This window comes from Microcaecilia unicolor, chromosome 4 (assembly GCF_901765095.1).
Source record: "Microcaecilia unicolor chromosome 4, aMicUni1.1, whole genome shotgun sequence".
Classification (NCBI taxonomy): Eukaryota; Metazoa; Chordata; class Amphibia; order Gymnophiona; family Siphonopidae; genus Microcaecilia; species Microcaecilia unicolor.
In genome coordinates this window covers 274,637,496-274,656,801 of record NC_044034.1, presented here as the reverse complement: position 1 = coordinate 274,656,801, position 19,306 = coordinate 274,637,496, and the positions used below count along the sequence as shown (strand labels likewise).

Sequence of the window (19,306 nt, the reverse complement as noted above, 5' to 3'; positions counted from 1 at the left end):
AGGAGGGTAGTTAGTGGGGTCCCGCAGGGGTCTGTGCTGGGTCCGTTGCTTTTTAATGTATTTATAAATGACCTAGAGATGGGAATAACTAGTGAGGTAATTAAATTCGCCGATGACACAAAATTATTCAGGGTCGTCAAGTCGCAGGAGGAATGTGAACGATTACAGGAGGACCTTGCGAGACTGGGAGAATGGGCGTGCAAGTGGCAGATGAAGTTCAATGTTGACAAGTGCAAAGTGATGCATGTGGGTAAGAGGAACCCGAATTATAGCTACGTCTTGCAAGGTTCCGCGTTAGGAGTTACGGATCAAGAAAGGGATCTGGGTGTCGTCGTCGATGATACGCTGAAACCTTCTGCTCAGTGTGCTGCTGCGGCTAGGAAAGCGAATAGAATGTTGGGTGTTATTAAGAAGGGTATGGAGTCCAGGTGTGCGGATGTTATAATGCCGTTGTATCGCTCCATGGTGCGACCGCACCTGGAGTATTGTGTTCAGTACTGGTCTCCGTATCTCAAAAAAGATATAGTAGAATTGGAAAAGGTACAGCGAAGGGCGACGAAAATGATAGTGGGGATGGGACGACTTTCCTATGAAGAGAGGCTGAGAAGGCTAGGGCTTTTCAGCTTGGAGAAGAGACGGCTGAGGGGAGATATGATAGAAGTGTATAAAATAATGAGTGGAATGGATCGGGTGGATGTGAAGCGACTGTTCACGCTATCCAAAAATACTAGGACTAGAGGGCATGAGTTGAAGCTACAGTGTGGTAAATTTAAAACGAATCGGAGAAAATTTTTCTTCACCCAACGTGTAATTAGACTCTGGAATTCATTGCCGGAGAACGTGGTACGGGCGGTTAGCTTGACGGAGTTTAAAAAGGGGTTAGATAGATTCCTAAAGGACAAGTCCATAGACCGCTATTAAATGGACTGGAAAAATTCCTCATTTTTAGGTATAACTTGTCTGGAATGTTTTTACGTTTGGGGAGCGTGCCAGGTGCCCTTGACCTGGATTGGCCACTGTCGGTGACAGGATGCTGGGCTAGATGGACCTTTGGTCTTTCCCAGTATGGCACTACTTATGTACTTATGTACTTATGTACTGCATCTGAAAAACAAGTAGCATCTTGTAATAACAAGTTCATAATCCCACTAGAATGCAACAATCTCTTTGGCACATGGGTTTCCAACTTTTTGAATAGATAATCAAGCCCTATCCCATGAATGGCCTTAAAAGCCAAACATTAAAAAAAGAAGTAACACCCTTTCAGTTAATTGGTAGTAGTGCATTTTCAGTTGATTCAGGATAAAGAAATTCCCATCTGATCAACGGAGTCAGGAGTGGTCCATGTTCCTCCCATCCTTCATTTTAGCTGGAGTCAGCATATTCATGTAAGAGGGTTAGATTATCTTAACCCTACACAGTCAGCCTCCAGACAAATTTTGCATTAGTCTTATTCATTTCAGCAGTGCATGGAGGGCCCACTACTGCTGTGAAATTGTGCAAGCTGATTCCTGCCTTTATGTTATCATAAGTGACATTTACACACTTTTTCTGAACATATTAGCAATAGCATACGTGGAGGAGTATTTTCAAAGCACTTAGACTTACAAAGTTATGTGTCTGAATGAAACCACATCAACAAAGAAGTCCCCTACGTGTTCTCACCCTCTTAATCCTCATTCCACTGATCCTGCCACCAAATGCCAGAAACTCTTTTAATCTCCTATGTATATAACTGCCCACAGTTTTGAGAGGGCTGGGGGTGGAGAATGCTGTCCCAATATTAAAGACAATATGAGCCATGCAGTTGACAATCACATTTTGCCCTCTGCCATAGTCAGGTGGTAGTCTCAGGGTCTTTTTCTGTAAATATAGATTCTCAGGAATTCTATATTCCAAGAATAATAGATCTTTGTAATGGTGCTATTAATGTCTGGATAGGGATGGGTTATAAATAAATTTACATGAAATGTCTTACCACTGTATTGATATTGCATTTGATCATAACTGAACATGATCTCCAATTCCCAGTCACAAACCCAAACCTCTAATCTGGCCCCATTCCCTTGCTCACTTCCACAGGCCTGTCCCCAACAACAATCCCCTCCCCCCAAACCCCCAAACCCCCACCCTCCATACAACCTCCTGAACCCCCCCACCTCCAGGGCCTACCCGAGGTTAGCACAGGTGGTGCACTGGTGTCAGGCAGCAGGGATCCTCCTGTCTGATCCCAAAATGGCGCTGATGACCCCTAGTGGTAGTCTCATGATACTATTGCTAGGGGGGTCATCCTTATATATATATATATATATATATATATACAGTGGTGGAAATAAGTATTTGATCCCTTGCTGATTTTGTAAGTTTGCCCACTGACAAAGACATGAGCAGCCCATAATTGAAGGGTAGGTTATTGGTAACAGTGAGAGATAGCACATCACAAATTAAATCCGGAAAATCACATTGTGGAAAGTATATGAATTTATTTGCATTCTGCAGAGGGAAATAAGTATTTGATCCCTCTGGCAAACAAGACCTAATACTTGGTGGCAAAACCCTTGTTGGCAAGCACAGCGGTCAGACGTCTTCTGTAGTTGATGATGAGGTTTGCACACATGTCAGGAGGAATTTTGGTCCACTCCTCTTTGCAGATCATCTCTAAATCATTAAGAGTTCTGGGCTGTCGCTTGGCAACTCGCAGCTTCAGCTCCCTCCATAAGTTTTCAATGGGATTAAGGTCTGGTGACTGGCTAGGCCACTCCATGACCCTAATGTGCTTCTTCCTGAGCCACTCCTTTGTTGCCTTGGCTATATGTTTTGGGTCATTGTCGTGCTGGAAGACCCAGCCACGACCCATTTTTAAGGCCCTGGCGGAGGGAAGGAGGTTGTCACTCAGAATTGTACGGTACATGGCCCCATCCATTCTCCCATTGATGCGGTGAAGTAGTCATGTGCCCTTAGCAGAGAAACACCCCCAAAACATAACATTTCCACCTCCATGCTTGACAGTGGGGACGGTGTTCTTTGGGTCATAGGCAGCATTTCTCTTCCTCCAAACACGGCGAGTTGAGTTCATGCCAAAGAGCTCAATTTTTGTCTCATCTGACCACAGCACCTTCTCCCAATCACTCTCGGCATCATCCAGGTGTTCACTGGCAAACTTCAGACGGGCCGTCACATGTGCCTTCCGGAGCAGGGGGACCTTGCGGGCACTGCAGGATTGCAATCCGTTATGTCGTAATGTGTTACCAATGGTTTTCGTGGTGACAGTGGTCCCAGCTGCCTTGAGATCATTGACAAGTTCCCCCCTTGTAGTTGTAGGCTGATTTCTAACCTTCCTCATGATCAAGGATACCCCACGAGGTGAGATTTTGCGTGGAGCCCCAGATCTTTGTCGATTGACAGTCATTTTGTACTTCTTCCATTTTCTTACTATGGCACCAACAGTTGTCTCCTTCTCGCCCAGCGTCTTACTGATGGTTTTGTAGCCCATTCCAGCCTTGTGCAGGTGTATGATCTTGTCCCTGACATCCTTAGACAGCTCCTTGCTCTTGGCCATTTTGTAGAGGTTAGAGTCTGACTGATTCACTGAGTCTGTGGACAGGTGTCTTTCATACAGGTGACCATTGCCGACAGCTGTCTGTCATGCAGGTAACGAGTTGATTTGGAGCATCTACCTGGTCTGTAGGGGCCAGATCTCTTACTGGTTGGTGGGGGATCAAATACTTATTTCCCTCTGCAGAATGCAAATAAATTCATATACTTTCCACAATGTGATTTTCCGGATTTAATTTGTGATGTGCTATCTCTCACTGTTACCAATAACCTACCCTTCAATTATGGGCTGCTCATGTCTTTGTCAGTGGGCAAACTTACAAAATCAGCAAGGGATCAAATACTTATTTCCACCACTGTATGAGTGAACCTGTGGAAGTGGATGATGAGTTAGAGTTAGATCAGAGAGTTAGGTCTGTGACTGAGAAGTTCACGGTTCACGGTCAGAAAGCTGGGTTTAAAATGCATTTAAATGCGGTCATTAAGCACCCTGCACAAATTCCACCCCCCCCCCCCAAAAAAAAAAAAACCAAAGGCTCTCAGGTATGTTTAGCACCAGAAAATTAACACCAGGTCTAGATTAGCAAAGAAGGTTTGGATGAGAGGAATGGGTGTCTAGTGGCACCCCTTCTCTCCCTCGAACCTGACTATGCTGATCCAATCCCCTCCCTTCTTCCCTCCCCTAATTTTAAAAAAATCCCCAGTGATCCAGTAACTCATCCTGCCCTAGCCTCCCTCCCTCCCTCCTGTCCAAAAATGCCCTGGTAGTCCAGTGGTGCCCCCCTCTGCCATGGCCCAGACCAGCCCACCTGGGGGTTCCTGGCTCAGTCTAGCCTGAGACCCTCTCAGTTAGGCAAGGCCCAGCCCATTGGGTGGCCACCAGGCCTCCCCAGAAACATGCCTGGTGGTCTAGTGGAGACCCTCCCCTCCCCCATACCTCTTTGAAGGAGTAGGGAGCAATGCCTACTTGCTCCCGCCTCTGGGAGCTGTTATCTTCAAAATGTACTAATCACCTTAATGTGTGGTAATTCATAGGTTAATGTGTATTAAATAGATTTAGAGTTCACTACATTTAAGGCAAACTAAAGAACCAAATGCTTTGTTGATTTTATCAAAAGGTGGTCAATTAAATTGAAAAACAAACATAATAAATGCACATCCCTACTGAATCATAACACAAAATTTTATGCACATTGGGGATAATTCTATAAATGTACCCCTATGTATAGGCACTCAGAGGGTGCCTGATTGGTGCATATTCTGTACAGGAAAGTAAGTGCCTAAGCATGTAGCCTCTAGTATTCACATGCATAACTTTGTACCCCACCCACATTCTGCCCAGACTCTGCCTATATATATATGTGCCCATGTGTAAGCTATGTGTAGTTACAGAACAGCACTTAGACATACATAAGAGTGTGCATGCTAGTATTTTAAACATTTACACATGTAACTGGAGCGTAAATGTTAGCATCTGCTTTATAGAGTTATCCCTTATTGACTATGTCTGCCTGCTCGGCTGTCCAAAGAATTAGACTTACCATGCATTTTCTTCTGTTTTTGCTAGGTATCTTATGTGAAAGCTATTGACATCTGGATGGCTGTGTGCCTTTTGTTCGTGTTTGCTGCCTTGCTTGAGTATGCAGCAGTCAATTTTGTTTCAAGACAACACAAGGAGTTTCTGAGGCTTCGAAGAAGGCAAAAAAAAAATAAGGTGTTGAAAAATTATTCGATCTATATTATTCCAGCAATGTGTTTTTGTTGGTTTTATTCTAGCTTCTTTGAAAAGTATACTTTTGTGCATGGTAGGCTATTTAGAGATTCTACCTTCACCATGTGTGGAGCAATAGGTCTGAATGCATTCTAACATGTGAAGATTTTTTTTTTCATTACTTCTATTTCAAACAAATAATTCTGGATCACATATTAATGACAGAAACAAACGTATCAACGTATAACAAGAATTAATTGTATAAAATATCTTAAACCCAACATTCTCTCTAAGGTTTATCATTCCAGCAGCTGTTGGTACCCTGTTTTTATCAATCCATTTTTCAGTCCAAGTACTGACCTTCATAAGAGCTTAGTCTCCTTATCTGAAATGCAATATATATGATGGAATTTAGAGGAACACATGCATACAAAGGGTGCAGATATCATTGAGTTTAACAGTTGTCTGTTACAAACTGATGCCCTTAATATGCAGGGGCTGAACAGGATTAGATCCACTATCCAGCTTATTTTTGAAAGAGAAAGATGCCCATATTTTGACCCAAATCGGGAGATGGGCGTCTTTCTCCCATGGGCGAACAAATCGGTATAATCGAAAGCCGATTTTGGTCATCTTTAACTGCACTCCGTCGCAGGAATGAACAAAGTTGACGGGGACGTGTCGGAGGCATGGTGAAGGCGGGACTGGGGTGTGGTTATCGGCCGAGGAGAGATGGGCGTCTTTAGCTGATAATCGAAACAAGAAGGGCGTTTTTGATGAGAATTTGGTCCGCTTTATTTAGACCCTTTTTTTTCAGGTCCAAGTCCCAAAAAAGTGCCCCAACTGACCAGATGACCACTGGAGGGAATCGGGGATCACCTCCCCTGACTCCCCCAGTGGTCACTAACCCCCTCCCACCAAAAAAAACCCACTTTACAAACTTTTTTTCCCAGCCTGTATGGCAGCCTCAAATGCCGTACCCACCTCCATGACAGTAGAATGTGTTCTATCCTGTGACAGCCTTTCCCTGGTTCTGCTGTGGCTCTCAGGTGAGTGTGACACCTTTTCTGTTATGCACTGCAGAGTCACATCAGCAATGCATTGTGGTGGGTGTAGGGTATTGGGCTCCGTGATTCCACTAGCTTGTGTTACATGCTCACGATGTTGGTAGTTGGTAGGCTCTACTCCTATGGTGCTTTTCCCCCTGCTTACTGGGTCAGAGTGTGCCCTGTTTTGTTTCCGGTAGTCCATGAGGTAGTGTCCATTTTTGTAAGCCAGTTTTGGATCCCTTTCATGTGTTACCCACGTTACAGCACTTAGTTCTTATCTTGAATGTTGCTGAAAGAGGGTTTTGTGTAGCATTCTGCCAGCTCTGACCTACTGCTAATCTCAATAACAGGGAGACTCTTTGCCAGTGGGGCACAACCTCTGATCTGCAGTTAACTGTGAGTAAACGTGCTTATTCAAATAAAGGACGTTTTCAGCGAGATTAGTCTTCAGGTGTGAACTGCTGTGCCAAGGTTATACAGCAGCAACAAGTCCTGTCCCTGGAGCACTTTTAGTGGGTACCGCAGTGCACTTCAGGCAGGCAGACCCAGGCCCATCCCCCCTACCTGTAACACTTGTGCTGGTAAATGGGAGGCCTCCAAAACCCACTGTACCCACATGTAGGTGCCCCCTTCACCCCTAAGAGCTATGGTAGTGTTGTACATTTGTGGGTAGTGGGTTTTGGGAGAGGGGGTTGGGGGCTCAGCACCCGTGCTAAGGGACCTATGTATGTGGGAGCGTTGTCTGAAGTCCACCGCACTGACCTCTAGGGTGTCCAGTTGGTGTCCTGGCATGTCAGGGGGGCAAGTGTACTACGAATCCTGGCCCCTCCCACGACCAAATGGCTTGGATTGGGATGTTTTTGAGCTGGGCGGTTTTAGTTTCCATTATCGCTAAAAAAGACAAACGCCCAGCTTGGAAATGACTAAATCCATGGCATTTTGGTCTGTACAAACTGTATTTTCGAAACGGAAGATGGACGCCCATTGTTTTTCGAAACTATGGTCTGTCCCACCCCTTCACTTACCCGTTCTTGGACATAGACGCCCATGTTATGCACGTCAGTTCTAATTATTGCCAATTAGTGCTCATTATTGCTTGTTAAGTGTTGTTAAAAATGCTGATTGGTATGTTAAGCCGAATACGTTTTTGCACATTGTTATAGAATATTACTACTACTACTAATCATTTCTATAGCGCTACAAGGCATACGCAGCACTGTACACCATACAAAAAAAGACAGTCCCTGCTCAAAGATCCTACAATCTAGATAAGACAGGTAACAGACAGAACAATTAAGGGTAAGGGAATAAAGAGGTGAGAATAAAAGGACAGGGCAAGTGAGTAGTGGTTAGGAGTCAAAAGCAGTGATAAAGAGGTGAGCTTTAAGTTTGGACTTGAAAACGGCCAAGGACTGGGCTAGACGTACAGGCTTGGGAAGTCTATTCCAGGCGTGATGTGCAGCTCTTGTATTTTAGTGCAGAACGCTAGGCGCAATACATAGAATCCCAAAATGGCACTCAAAAATGGGTGCCCCAAAAGATTAGTGCTAAATGCTATTCTATAAAGGGTACACACACTTTATAGAATCATGTTTAGCAGCAATTCCCGCACCCAACTCTGGGCACCAGACTTACACCTACTGATACCCAAGTTGGGCATAGAGACCCATAATTCTATAACACTGCACACTATGGCCATGCCCCCTTTTGGTTTGCACACTCTGGGATTTAAGCACTCAGTGTTATAAAATAGCACACAGCCAAATGCATGTGCAAATCCCAATTGGTGCCAATTAATGTCATTTATTGGTTGTTAGCATCCAGTTATTGATGGTTAACAACTCGTTAGCCAATTAAGCTGCATGTGTATCTCGGAAGTGCACCCAAATTTGGGTGCCATATATGGAATCCGGGGGGATAATGTACACATAAATGTTAGTGCATAATTTATATGATTGCCCTGTAGAATACTTTCCCCTATGCATAAATGCAGTGACTACGAAAAATGCATGATGGCAGATCTTACTTTCATACAGTATTTTACAAGAACAGTACACTTCTGGCACCACACAGCACTGTTGTATTTTAAAAGGGATTCCTGCAATCAGAATCCAAGTCTCACGTATCTCCCAGCTCATGATCCAAACACCTTCCTCACCCACCCAATCAGGATACAGAACCTCCCAACCTCAGGATGTGGTCCTCCAACCCTCTCCCCCCTTCCCTGCTTCTTACTGGGTAGTTCCTGGTGGGTTAGTGGGGGTAGATGGTATAATCCCTGGACACTCCAGCCCTATTGCTGGCCTAAATGCAAAATAGTGGCCTTCATGCCTAGCAGTCTCAAAGTACTACTGCTAAGAGTTAATTTGCCAAATAAAGAGTGACAACTTGACCTCTAGCACTAGGGATTAGTGCTGCCAGTTTGCATTCAGGTCAGCAATGGGGCAGGAGCATCCGGCGATCGCTGAAGCTCTCCTAAACCCCAACAAGGACACTTCTGAAAAGTAATAAGGGATATTGGCCATGGAGGGAGTCTAGATTTTGACTTGGGGGGGGGGGGGGGGGGGGGTTGGTCTGGATCCTGATCATGGTGGATAAGGGTTGTTTTGTTACTGCAGCAATCCATATAACTGCATGCCAGTACTGCAAATGCACTTAACACCTTCTCTTAAGCAGGCAGTAAATGCATTGCAAGATAAGGAGACACAAAGTGTACTATAGCTTACTGTGCAATAATGCAAGTGCTGTTCATGCCCCAAATCCATTCCATTCTCTACCCCTTTCCCACTCTCAACCATGATAAGGAGTTACCACACAAATTAGCATACTGTGCCAGGGCCATGTGGTTAATGCTACGGCATGCTAATTTCTGTAGTAAGGGGGGAATGCTATAAATGGCGCCCAAGGTTAGGCACCAGGAAGATCCACATCAAGCACCAATTGTATAAAGGTCACTTAACGCTAAGCACCCCTTATAGAATAGTATTTAGAATAGGACTTACGCTTGCTGAAAAATGGTGTAAATGCTGACGTGCAACCAATGGCAGTAGGCCGCAATCGACCCTATTCTAACATATTGTACCCCTGACCTGCCCATGTCTTTCCCCTCCTTGTTACCCCCCCCCCCCTCCACACACACACACACTTTTGAATAGCATGTGAGATAGGCACATATTATAGAACAGCGGATAGGAAGATCTGCGCATAAGTCCTAATTAGTGCCAATTGATATCAATAATTGATAGTGGCTCATTAACTAATTAGTTTGGGTGCAAATCTGGAATCTATACCCAAATTTGTGTGACCTTCATAGAATCCAGGGGTAAATGCTTACTACACTATAGCAACAGGACCCATTAAAGTATGATGATTGGAGAAAGGACTGGTGTTTATATTAATTTTAAATGGTCTGTTTTCTTACAATAAGAAAAAGCTGTGCATATGTAGTAAAGGCTTCATTTAGCAACCCTCAAAGGTATTTGGAACCAATTTCAAATCTGTTTTAAATGCTTTCAGGTATCAGTGAAAAAAGCGATATAGTTTTTTCAGTTTTAAACTGGTTTCAAACTAGTTTAAAAGTAATTTTATGAAGATTGACTTTTATTTATATAATTTCTATTTATCATCTATTATAATTTCTTCAGCCACTTGTTTGCATTTCAACTTTCATGTACTTCACTTTGTGTGCTTTCATGTAAACCTAACTCATATTGTCTTGCATGATGTCTCCTCTAACACTGCCATTTTATTTTTAGCATTTTTGCCATTTACATTCACACTGCTGCTATCTGTCCTGACAAGCCAGGGACACTGTGCCTATTGGGAATGAAAGCATCGAGCTGGTGTGTCATTTTAATGGCTTACGGAGTAAAGACTATTCAGCATATGGGACACTGAATCAAATCTACAGTTCCAGCATGGAGGGTAAAACCAGAGAGTGAGAGAAAAAGAGAATGATAGTCTTTATGTGAAGGTGATGTTATTAGTCCAAACTACACATTTTTTTTTAATTTTACCATTTTGTGTAATCTCTGGTACTGTGTTGAATGAGAAGGGCAACTAAAATGATAAAAAGAATGGGTTAAACAGGTTAGAGTTATTTAGCTTGGGATGAGAAGACTGAGAAGGGATATGATAGTGGTTTATAAAATCACAACTGGGTTGGAACAGGTAAATAAGGAACAGTCATTTACCCTTTCAAACAGTACTAAAACTAGAGGACACTCCATGAGATTAGCAGGTGGCAGATTTAAACAAACTGGAGGACAGAAGAGGTTAGGGCAGGCAAGTCAGGGAGATGTGTTAGAGACATTTAAATAACGGGGTAGGTAGTCCACCTAGGTGAATGAACACCAAATCCCACGGAGTAAAAGTACACACAGAGAAGTGGGAAGTGGACCAATGACTCCAGGAAAACATGACAATGGTAATGTTCAATGAATAAACTTTAATGTAGACTGTTAGGCTTCTCAAGGAAACAATGGGTTTGTGAGCCCTTGGACCACTGCCGTAGAGCGGCAGTGGCAGGCAAAACCCCCCAACCAGCACTGGGCTAGCACAACAACAAGGCAGGGTGCAGACGTAGATAAATAAGCAGAACACTCTGGACTAAACACACTCGGACTGGAACACAGGACTGGAGCAAGCCTTCACCTACACTTGACTGCCGTTCCCCAGGGGTTGAGCCCCTAGGTGCGAGCAGCTGGCAGGACTTACCAGATCCAGGAACCCACTCAGGGAATGGGACTCAGAAGCAAGCCAGACCAACAGGGGCTGAGGGTCAGCGAGGAAAGGAGCAAACATGGGAGGCAAGGCAGGAATCTGGGCTAGAGCTCACAAACAATACAACACAAGACAGAAAGTGGACAGACTAAAGGACCAGGACTGAAAGCTGCCAAGCAGCCACTAAGCAGAGCACAAAGACAGGTAACGGCAAGGACTGAAAGCTGCTGAGTAGCTACTATGGAAAAAAAAAGACAGACAGACAAAAGAGCAAGAACAGAAAGCTGCCAAGCAGCCACTAAGAAGGGAACTAGCAATTAAAGCTAATAGCTAACCTACACACAGACTAACCAAGGACCAGACAAAGAAATACAAATAAGAAACAAGACTAGGAAACAAGCAATAAAGTACAAGCTAAGCTACACAAAAACTAGACTAGAACCAGGCAAGGATTTTAGACAATAAACAGACTAGGCAGAAGTGCAACAGAGCACACCAACATGCCCAGAGACCTTAGGTGATGCAAAGGCAAACTCAGAAGGTTTCCAGGTGGTTAATAAGCCCATCAGCAGCTGAAGCTCAACTGCAGGAATCACAAGGCAGCTACGGGTGAGGCTAGCTGTCAAACTTCAAACCAAGTCTGGAGGGCTAGAATATCTGGAATGGAATGGAATGTGTAGAGAGACAGCAAGACAGTCTATGGCAGCCACTGGTTCTGGCCACCAGAGGGTGAGGAGAGCACAGCCAAGGAAAACAGTCACAATCGTGACATAGACTCAGTACTGTGTTTTGGTCACAGGCCTTCCTCAAGAGTCTTTGATGGTCTAGTGTACAGATATATAATCCAGATATAAAAAGGTCTTACAAAAGCCCTTAAGTGATCAAAAAGATTAGTTTTTCGCGTTTCTACTGATGTAAGAAGACACACTCAGCGCTTTACAGTGATTTTTGATCAGTTAAGGACTTTTGTAAGACCTTTTTACATCTGGATTATATATCCATACACCAGACCATCAAAGACTCCTGAGGCAGGCCTGCGGCCGAAACACAGTACTGAGTCTACATTAAAGTTTATTCATTGAACATTACCATTATCACGTTTCCCAGAGACATTTAAATACCTAAAGAGTATTAATAGGGTTTCAAAGTAAGGGCCCTGTTTACTATGCCATGCTGTAGGCGCCCTAACCTTTTAGCGTGTGCTAAAAATTAGTGCTTGCTAATGGTAGAGACAGCTATTATATTCCTATGGGTGTCTCTAGCGTTAGCGCGTGCTAATTATTAGTGCATACTAAAACATTTGCGTGCCTACAGTTTGGCTTAGTAAACAGGGCCCTAAATCATTTTGCTATTGAACTAGGGTGTCCACAATATAAAACTCTTAGGGTACCTTTTGCAAAGGCATGGTAGCATTTTTAGTGCATGCTAATGATGCCCATAGGAATATATGGGTTTCTAGTGTTCAGCGCATGCTTATTTTTAGCACACGCTAAAAACTCTAGCATCTTCATTCATGAAGGCTTTATGAGGTCTGTGTATAGGCTGCTGCCCTATAATTATTACATTTTACCCAGCTCATTTTTCTTAATTGGATCCAGCTAGGCTTTTGGATGTATAGGATCAGAAGTCAGCTGCCCTCTTAGATGATATAGCTCCAATTAAGACTAGAAAGCTTTTTAGCTTACGCAAAGTCCCTTGGTACTTTCAACAGATTCAAACCTCTAAACAGATGTGACACAGATAAATTGAACTGAAAGAAACAAATGCATTATTATTAATGTGAGATTAATGAGACTAGGAAGTTATATTTTTTATTTATCTATTAGGATTTATTATGCTGATACAATAGGGATCCAGAGCTCCAACCCTAAGGTACTTTTAAGCTTTGTAGTGAACTCACCTCAGAAGTTCAACCTAATCATGTAGTAGGATGCCCTGCAACCAAGACTATGTCAAAATATTTTTTTGACAAGATCAATGCTCTCTAGAACACCTTAGTACAGAATACAGGTAACTCAGATACAGGCTCACAGGTCTCAGAGCAATTATCTAAGGAGGTCTTTTTACTAAAGATTAGCTTGAGTTATCTGCAACAAGGCCCAAACTGCTGCAACTCCCTCTATAGATACACTGCAGTAAGTCTATTAAAGAGGTTACAATTGATCCAGAACACAGAGGTTTGTTTAATTTTTAAATGTTAAAATTTTGGTCACATAAGTCTTCTCTTCTGTGATCTTCACTACCTTCCAGAATATGAGAGAATTGTTTTTAAGCAGGGCCGGTCTTAGCAAGTGCGGGGCCCTGTGCAGACCAATTTGGTGGGGCCCCATCCTAGCCCCGCCCCCGCTCCACCCTATTGATTATTACATTTTTAGAACATTTTTTATTTATGAAATTTCAAATAAAGACAAATGAAGTTAAATTTGTACAGAAAAACTGATTGAAATAATAAGCACAATGCTATCATGAAACCCCCGCTCCCAGAAATTATTCAGTTCAAGTCCACTACAATTAGTAGTTCCAATTCTCATAACCCTGGGGGGTCAGAAGTGCGGACACACAATCTCTCCACTGCAAAACACTATACACAAACTTGTGGAAAAACACACTCATAACCTTACCAAACCATAACAGCACTAATTCCAAGGACAGGACAAGCTACAACCTTATGCGTGGAAAGGCAGAACGGTAATTACACCAGGCTCTAAAACACCATTACACTACCTCGTGAAAAAAACAAAACAAAAAGGGTTGCAAATACTACATGCTAGCAGGATACTGCACCTTGATCACACATGAAAAACACATGACACAACAGATATGAAGGCAAAATACTGAACTGGAAAGTTACCTCAAGAAGTCAGACTCAGCATGCAGCAATACTAGAAAAATTTAAACTTACATGCAAAATATCACAGATGCACATTTCTAAAAGCTGACATATTCCAATTAATAAATTCTGAATAAAATACTTTTTTCTACCTTTGTTGTCTGATTATTTAGTTTTTCTATTCGCTTTGGTCCCAGTGTCTTCTGTTTTATGCATTGTCTTCTTTCCATTTGATATTTTTTCTCTCACCATGTCCACCATCCTCCGGTGTCCTGTCTACCATTCTCCCTTCCCCTCCATCTATATGCATCTCCTTCCTTTGTCTTTCCTTCCCTCCATTCCATATCCAGCAATTCTCCTCTCTCCCCTGCCCTCCCCTCCTCTCCCTGGGCCCTGCCCTCCCATCCATGTCCAGCAATTTTCCTCTCTCCCTGGGCCCTGCCCTCCCATCCCATCCCATCCATGTCCATCGATGCTCCTCTCTCCCCTTCCCTCCTCCATCTATCCAGATCCAGAAATTCTCCTCCCTCCCCTCCATGTCCAGCAAGTTTCCTCTCTCCCTGGGCCCTGCCCTCCCATCCATGTCCATCGATGCTCCTCTTTCCCCTTCCCTCCTTCATCTATCCAAATCCAGCAATTTTCCTCCCTCCCCTCCATGACCAGCAATTAATTCTCTCTCCCTGGGCTCTGCCCTCCCATCCATGTCCATCGATGCTCCTCTCTCCCCTTCCCTCCCGCTCACATGTCCACCTGCCCCCCTCCATGCCTTCACCCATTTTCTCTCATGTATCTCCTGTGCCTTCACCCATTCTATATTTCTCTCTCATGTGCCCTCTGTGCCTTCACCCATTCTGTCTCTCTCATGTGTCCCCATGCCTTCACCCATTCTCTCTCTTATGTGGCCCCCCTGTGTCTTCACCCATTCTCTCTCATGTAACCTCCCCACCCATCCCCAGCGCCTTCACCCATTCTTTTTAATATGCCTGCCTTGTCTTGCCTCCCCTCCCACAGTTCTCTCTTAATGACCTCCCCACCCACCCACTTGGTCTGGCATCTCTCCCTCTCCTCCCAGACCGCCAGCAACTCTCTCTCCCTTCCCCTCTTCTCTTTTTTTAAAGTTACATTTGTACCCCACGCTTTCCCACTCATGGCAGGCTCAGATCTTCAAGTATTTAAATTTACCTCCGTTGCAGGCAGTGTCAGTGAAACGCTGTCTGACATCCCACCAGCCTTCCCTTCACTCGTTCGTTCTCTCAGTGCCTCGCCTTCTTCTGATGTCATTTCCTTGGGGGCAGGACACAGAGGGAATGAATGAGCGAAGGGAAGGCTGGTGGGACATCAGACAGCATTTTCACTGATGCTGCCTCTAACGGAGGTAAATTTAAATACCGCTGGGAATCGGGAGCGAAGGAGGCTGTCTGCGGCACGCTGCGCGGGGCCCCCTTAAGCGCGAGGCCCTATGCGGCTGCCTTGGCCTAAGACCGGCCCTGTTTTTAAGATATTATGTTTTTAAACTTTTTAATGAGTTGACCCCAGAAGAGTTCCTATCATTAGTCTGTTTTTCCCTCTGGTGGTGTGGCTTGACAAAATTCCACCTTCGGTATGTTGTTATTCCCTTCCTTCAAAGCAATTCACTTCAAAAATCTACTGGAGCTATCTTTTTCTTACCAGGTCACTTCGCTCTTGAACTCTCTTCCTGTTTTTATTCATCAATCTCATTCTTATATGATATTTCGCCAACATTTGAAGATATTTATTTCTTAAAAGGCTTATCTATAGCATGAAATCTGTTTTTTCTTCCCTGATTGTTTTCATTTATAAACCACATCATGCTCAAATTTTTTGGGAACAGATGGTATATAAGTGCAATAACTAACTAAGAGGCCCTTTTACTAAGCCGCATAGTCGCCTCCCTATGTCCAACACGCGCCAATTCAGAACTACTGCCCGGCTACCACATGGCCCGGGCGGGTAATTTCATTTTTTTTATGCGTGTCCACTATGCATGCCGGAAAATATGTTATTTTCTGGCGCGTGGCGCTAATCAACATTGAAAGCGTGCTGACGACTACTGCCCGGTTAACGCGTGAGACCTTACCGCTAAGTGAATCGGTGGCGGTAAGATCTCAGGCCCAAAATGCATGTGTACCAATTTTCATTTTGCCGCACGTCCATTTTCGGCCAAAAAAAAAGAGGCTTTTTTTTTAAAGATGTGCTGAAAATTGACCTGCTTGCGTCCAATACATGCGTCTACACAAGCATAGGCCACTTTTTGGTGCACCTTATTAAAAGGACCCCCCACCCCATACTGTGAAAGTCAATAGCTAGATTTACTGATATGTACTAATGCATCAGAATAGGCTAGCATCATTAGCACATATTATTAATAAATAGGTCCCATCATTTAAAAGTAGTAAATCTAGTCTTATATGAGGAAAGAGGGTTAGAAATACATATTAACTAGTCCACTTACACACATCAAAGCTGTTGTTAATTGACAGTTGCTGTTATTCTGTGAGGTAGTACCTAAATGCAATAGCGTATAACTGCAAGGGGAGATTACACATGGGTGGGTAATGGGTGTGTCTCCCAGTTACATGCATAGTTTATAAAATTATGCACATCACTTGATGCACCTAGGTGCATCAACTTGCACATGTCACTGACATGGCATAAGAGGGCACTCCTAAACATGGGCAGAGCAATGCCAACTTATGCTAGTATTCTATAATGGATTCTAGGTGCCAAGATGCCGCTATAGAATTGGTGTCAAGTACACAGCTATGGGGTACCTAGATTGAGGCATCAATTGCCTTGATGGAGGTCAACATTCAGCAGGGCGCTCTCCACTCTAAGAGAGTTGGATAATTATCTAGCTACCTGCAAGCTATATAAACAGTTATCTTGAGCACACTATTCTATAAAAGTGACTGAGAGAAATGGATAAAATTAACTGTAGATTGGTATACTCTTTAGTATTTTTATCCCTGCATATTGAAGTTTGGTTATTGAATTATGATAACTGGCCCTATTCTGTAACTTCATTCTGAACTGTATGCCTAACTTTGAGTGCCATTTATAAAATTTGAGGGAAAATATTTGGACTAGTCCCAAAGGTACCTGAAGATATTCCATGCATTTTCAAGGTGCATTATGCAAAATTTGTTGACTCATCTAAGGTATACTTCATCCCTTCATTTTTAGGGTTTCAATTTTGATTCCTATTTTCTTCTAGGAAGATGATATCCGTGAGAGTCGGTTTAACTTCAGTGGCTATGGGATGGGTCACTGCCTACAAGTTAAGGACGGCACTGCAGTCAAGGCTACGCCTTCCATTCCTACACCAGTGCAACCAAAAGACGAAGATTCTATCAAAAGAAAGTTTGTGGATCGAGCAAAAAGAATTGATACAATTTCAAGAGCTGCATTCCCACTGGCCTTTCTAATATTCAACATATTTTACTGGATTACATACAAAATAATAAGACATGAGGATATCCATAAGAAGTAGGCAATGTACCATGTAGTGGAGACCTTCTTGCCAAAGTGTACTTGTACATAAACAGTAAAACATCTTTTTTGTCACTTAACTGTTTTTGTTTTATTGTTTGTTCTTTTTAACTGGACTATGGATAAAAGAGCAGTCACATAAAGAATAGTGCAAAATGAGCCGCCCTGGGACTGTGCAATAGGATTGCCTCTGTTTTACTGTTTGAAATATTGTTCTTCCAGACTCTACATTAACATGATTCATGTACTTAATGGGGCCAAATTTGCAGAACACTGCCATTGAAATGTTTATTTTAAAACACATAACACAAATTTAATAGAACTGCCATGCGATTGTAATAAACACTTTTAGCAGGTTGCCGTTTTGATATTCATGCGGCCTTCACAACAGTGAGTTAAGAGGACCAAACCTTTTTATCAGGAGATGCTGCCTTTCTATTTGAAACAAGTCTAAGTCTACTGAAAATACATTCCGCTAAAGAGTCAGTAATTAGTGGCTCACCAAGAAATCCTTTTGCAGGTTCTAAATGATTTCTAGTAAAGAAAAAAAATATTTGTACCTTAATATTCCTGTAAATGTGCATTTTAATATGAACTTGCTTTATTAGAATTGTAATTGGGGGAAATTATTGTGTATTTTGTGATTTCTTTGATAACTCACAGAATTAGAAATTAATAAAACTGCCATATGTTATATATTTTTTTGCACCTCAGAGAATTCTCTATTGATTTTTTTTGTCTGCAGCTTTTACATGGAACTCAAGGTGCCAAAGTATACCTTACCCATTGTGCTACCACAATATATTCATAGTATTAAAATATTGTTTCTTGAAAGGTGTAGCTATGTTTACCACAAAACTTTCATTTATTGTTGTCTTTGTAGCTGCAACCCATAGCTTCGTAGTTAGAATGTTAAAACTTTGTTTATACGGTAGACCTCCAATTTCTATCTTACTCAAAGTGACTTTAAACTTTAAGATCTTGGATCAACCTAAGAATTTTAATAATTGTACTGTGATTTTCATATCATGTTATTAACCTTTTGGTGCCACAGCGATGTTGTTCCGATCCTTGCAACGTGCTTAAATAAAAACCAGAACTAAGGTATTTTTGCTTACATAGAAGATCTGTAAGATAAATAAAAAAGGCATTTGCTGTATATGATTTTATTTAAAAAAAAGAAAGAAAGAAAGAAAACTATTTGTTCAATTTCAATAAAGTTAAATGTGGTACATTATTACTTTCTAGGCATATTTACTTACAATCACATGCAACTTGCATTACTATATATTTAGTTTGAAAATGTCTCTGCCTTGTGGAATCATTTTGCACCTAGTTTAAACAATCCTCAAAAGTGGATCTGCATATGGGTAAAGATTGATGTGGTGTATTTGACTAGCTTGTTAAGCTTTCTATGGTAAGTTTCTTCTGGGTAGGAGATACATTCTAACTGAAAATCTTTTAATCAGAGCTTTATGAGTTCATAAAGTCATTTTCACACATATATGCCAATATACACATATATAATACACAGTAACACACTGTAATACAGTAAATGACAGCAGATAAGACCTGCATGGTACATCACATCTGTCCAACAAGGTGGCCAGAGCCACACCCGCCACTCTGTGCAAGTTATAGTCATTCATGATCAAACACTGGTTGGCAATTTGCCATCATGCCAGACACATATAGACAGTTAAATGTGATGCCTCTTGAAACAATACTGTATGTGCTAAATCGAAAGTATTGCTAACAGTATTTAGCATGTTAATTTCAACTTTAAAATGTCTTCCCCTCCCCACTGAGATGCACAGCCTCCTCACTCATATATGATAATAAAGTAATATACAATACCCAGACTTCATCTCTGTCTTTTGCCGTTTGTGGGACACAGGCTATAGAAGTCTGTCCAGTATTGGCCTTTGT

The 19,306-nt window shown here is 42.5% G+C and overlaps 1 protein-coding gene across 2 annotated transcripts in view; it reads left to right on the top strand.

The window, feature by feature from the left end:
- Positions 1–17,378, top strand: part of GLRA2 (glycine receptor alpha 2) — a 143,475-nt gene extending 126,097 nt beyond the window's left edge. Inside the window, exons 7-10 of one of the 2 annotated variants that reach the window (XM_030199575.1) lie at positions 5,123–5,269; positions 6,799–6,827; positions 9,839–9,854; positions 17,103–17,378. In XM_030199575.1, coding sequence (XP_030055435.1) covers positions 5,123–5,269; positions 6,799–6,827; positions 9,839–9,854; positions 17,103–17,378 — 468 coding nt within the window. The remainder of the gene's footprint in view (positions 1–5,122; positions 5,270–6,798; positions 6,828–9,838; positions 9,855–17,102) is intronic. The other variant, XM_030199574.1, reaches the window with a different exon arrangement.
- The last annotated feature ends 1,928 nt before the right edge of the window (positions 17,379–19,306 follow it).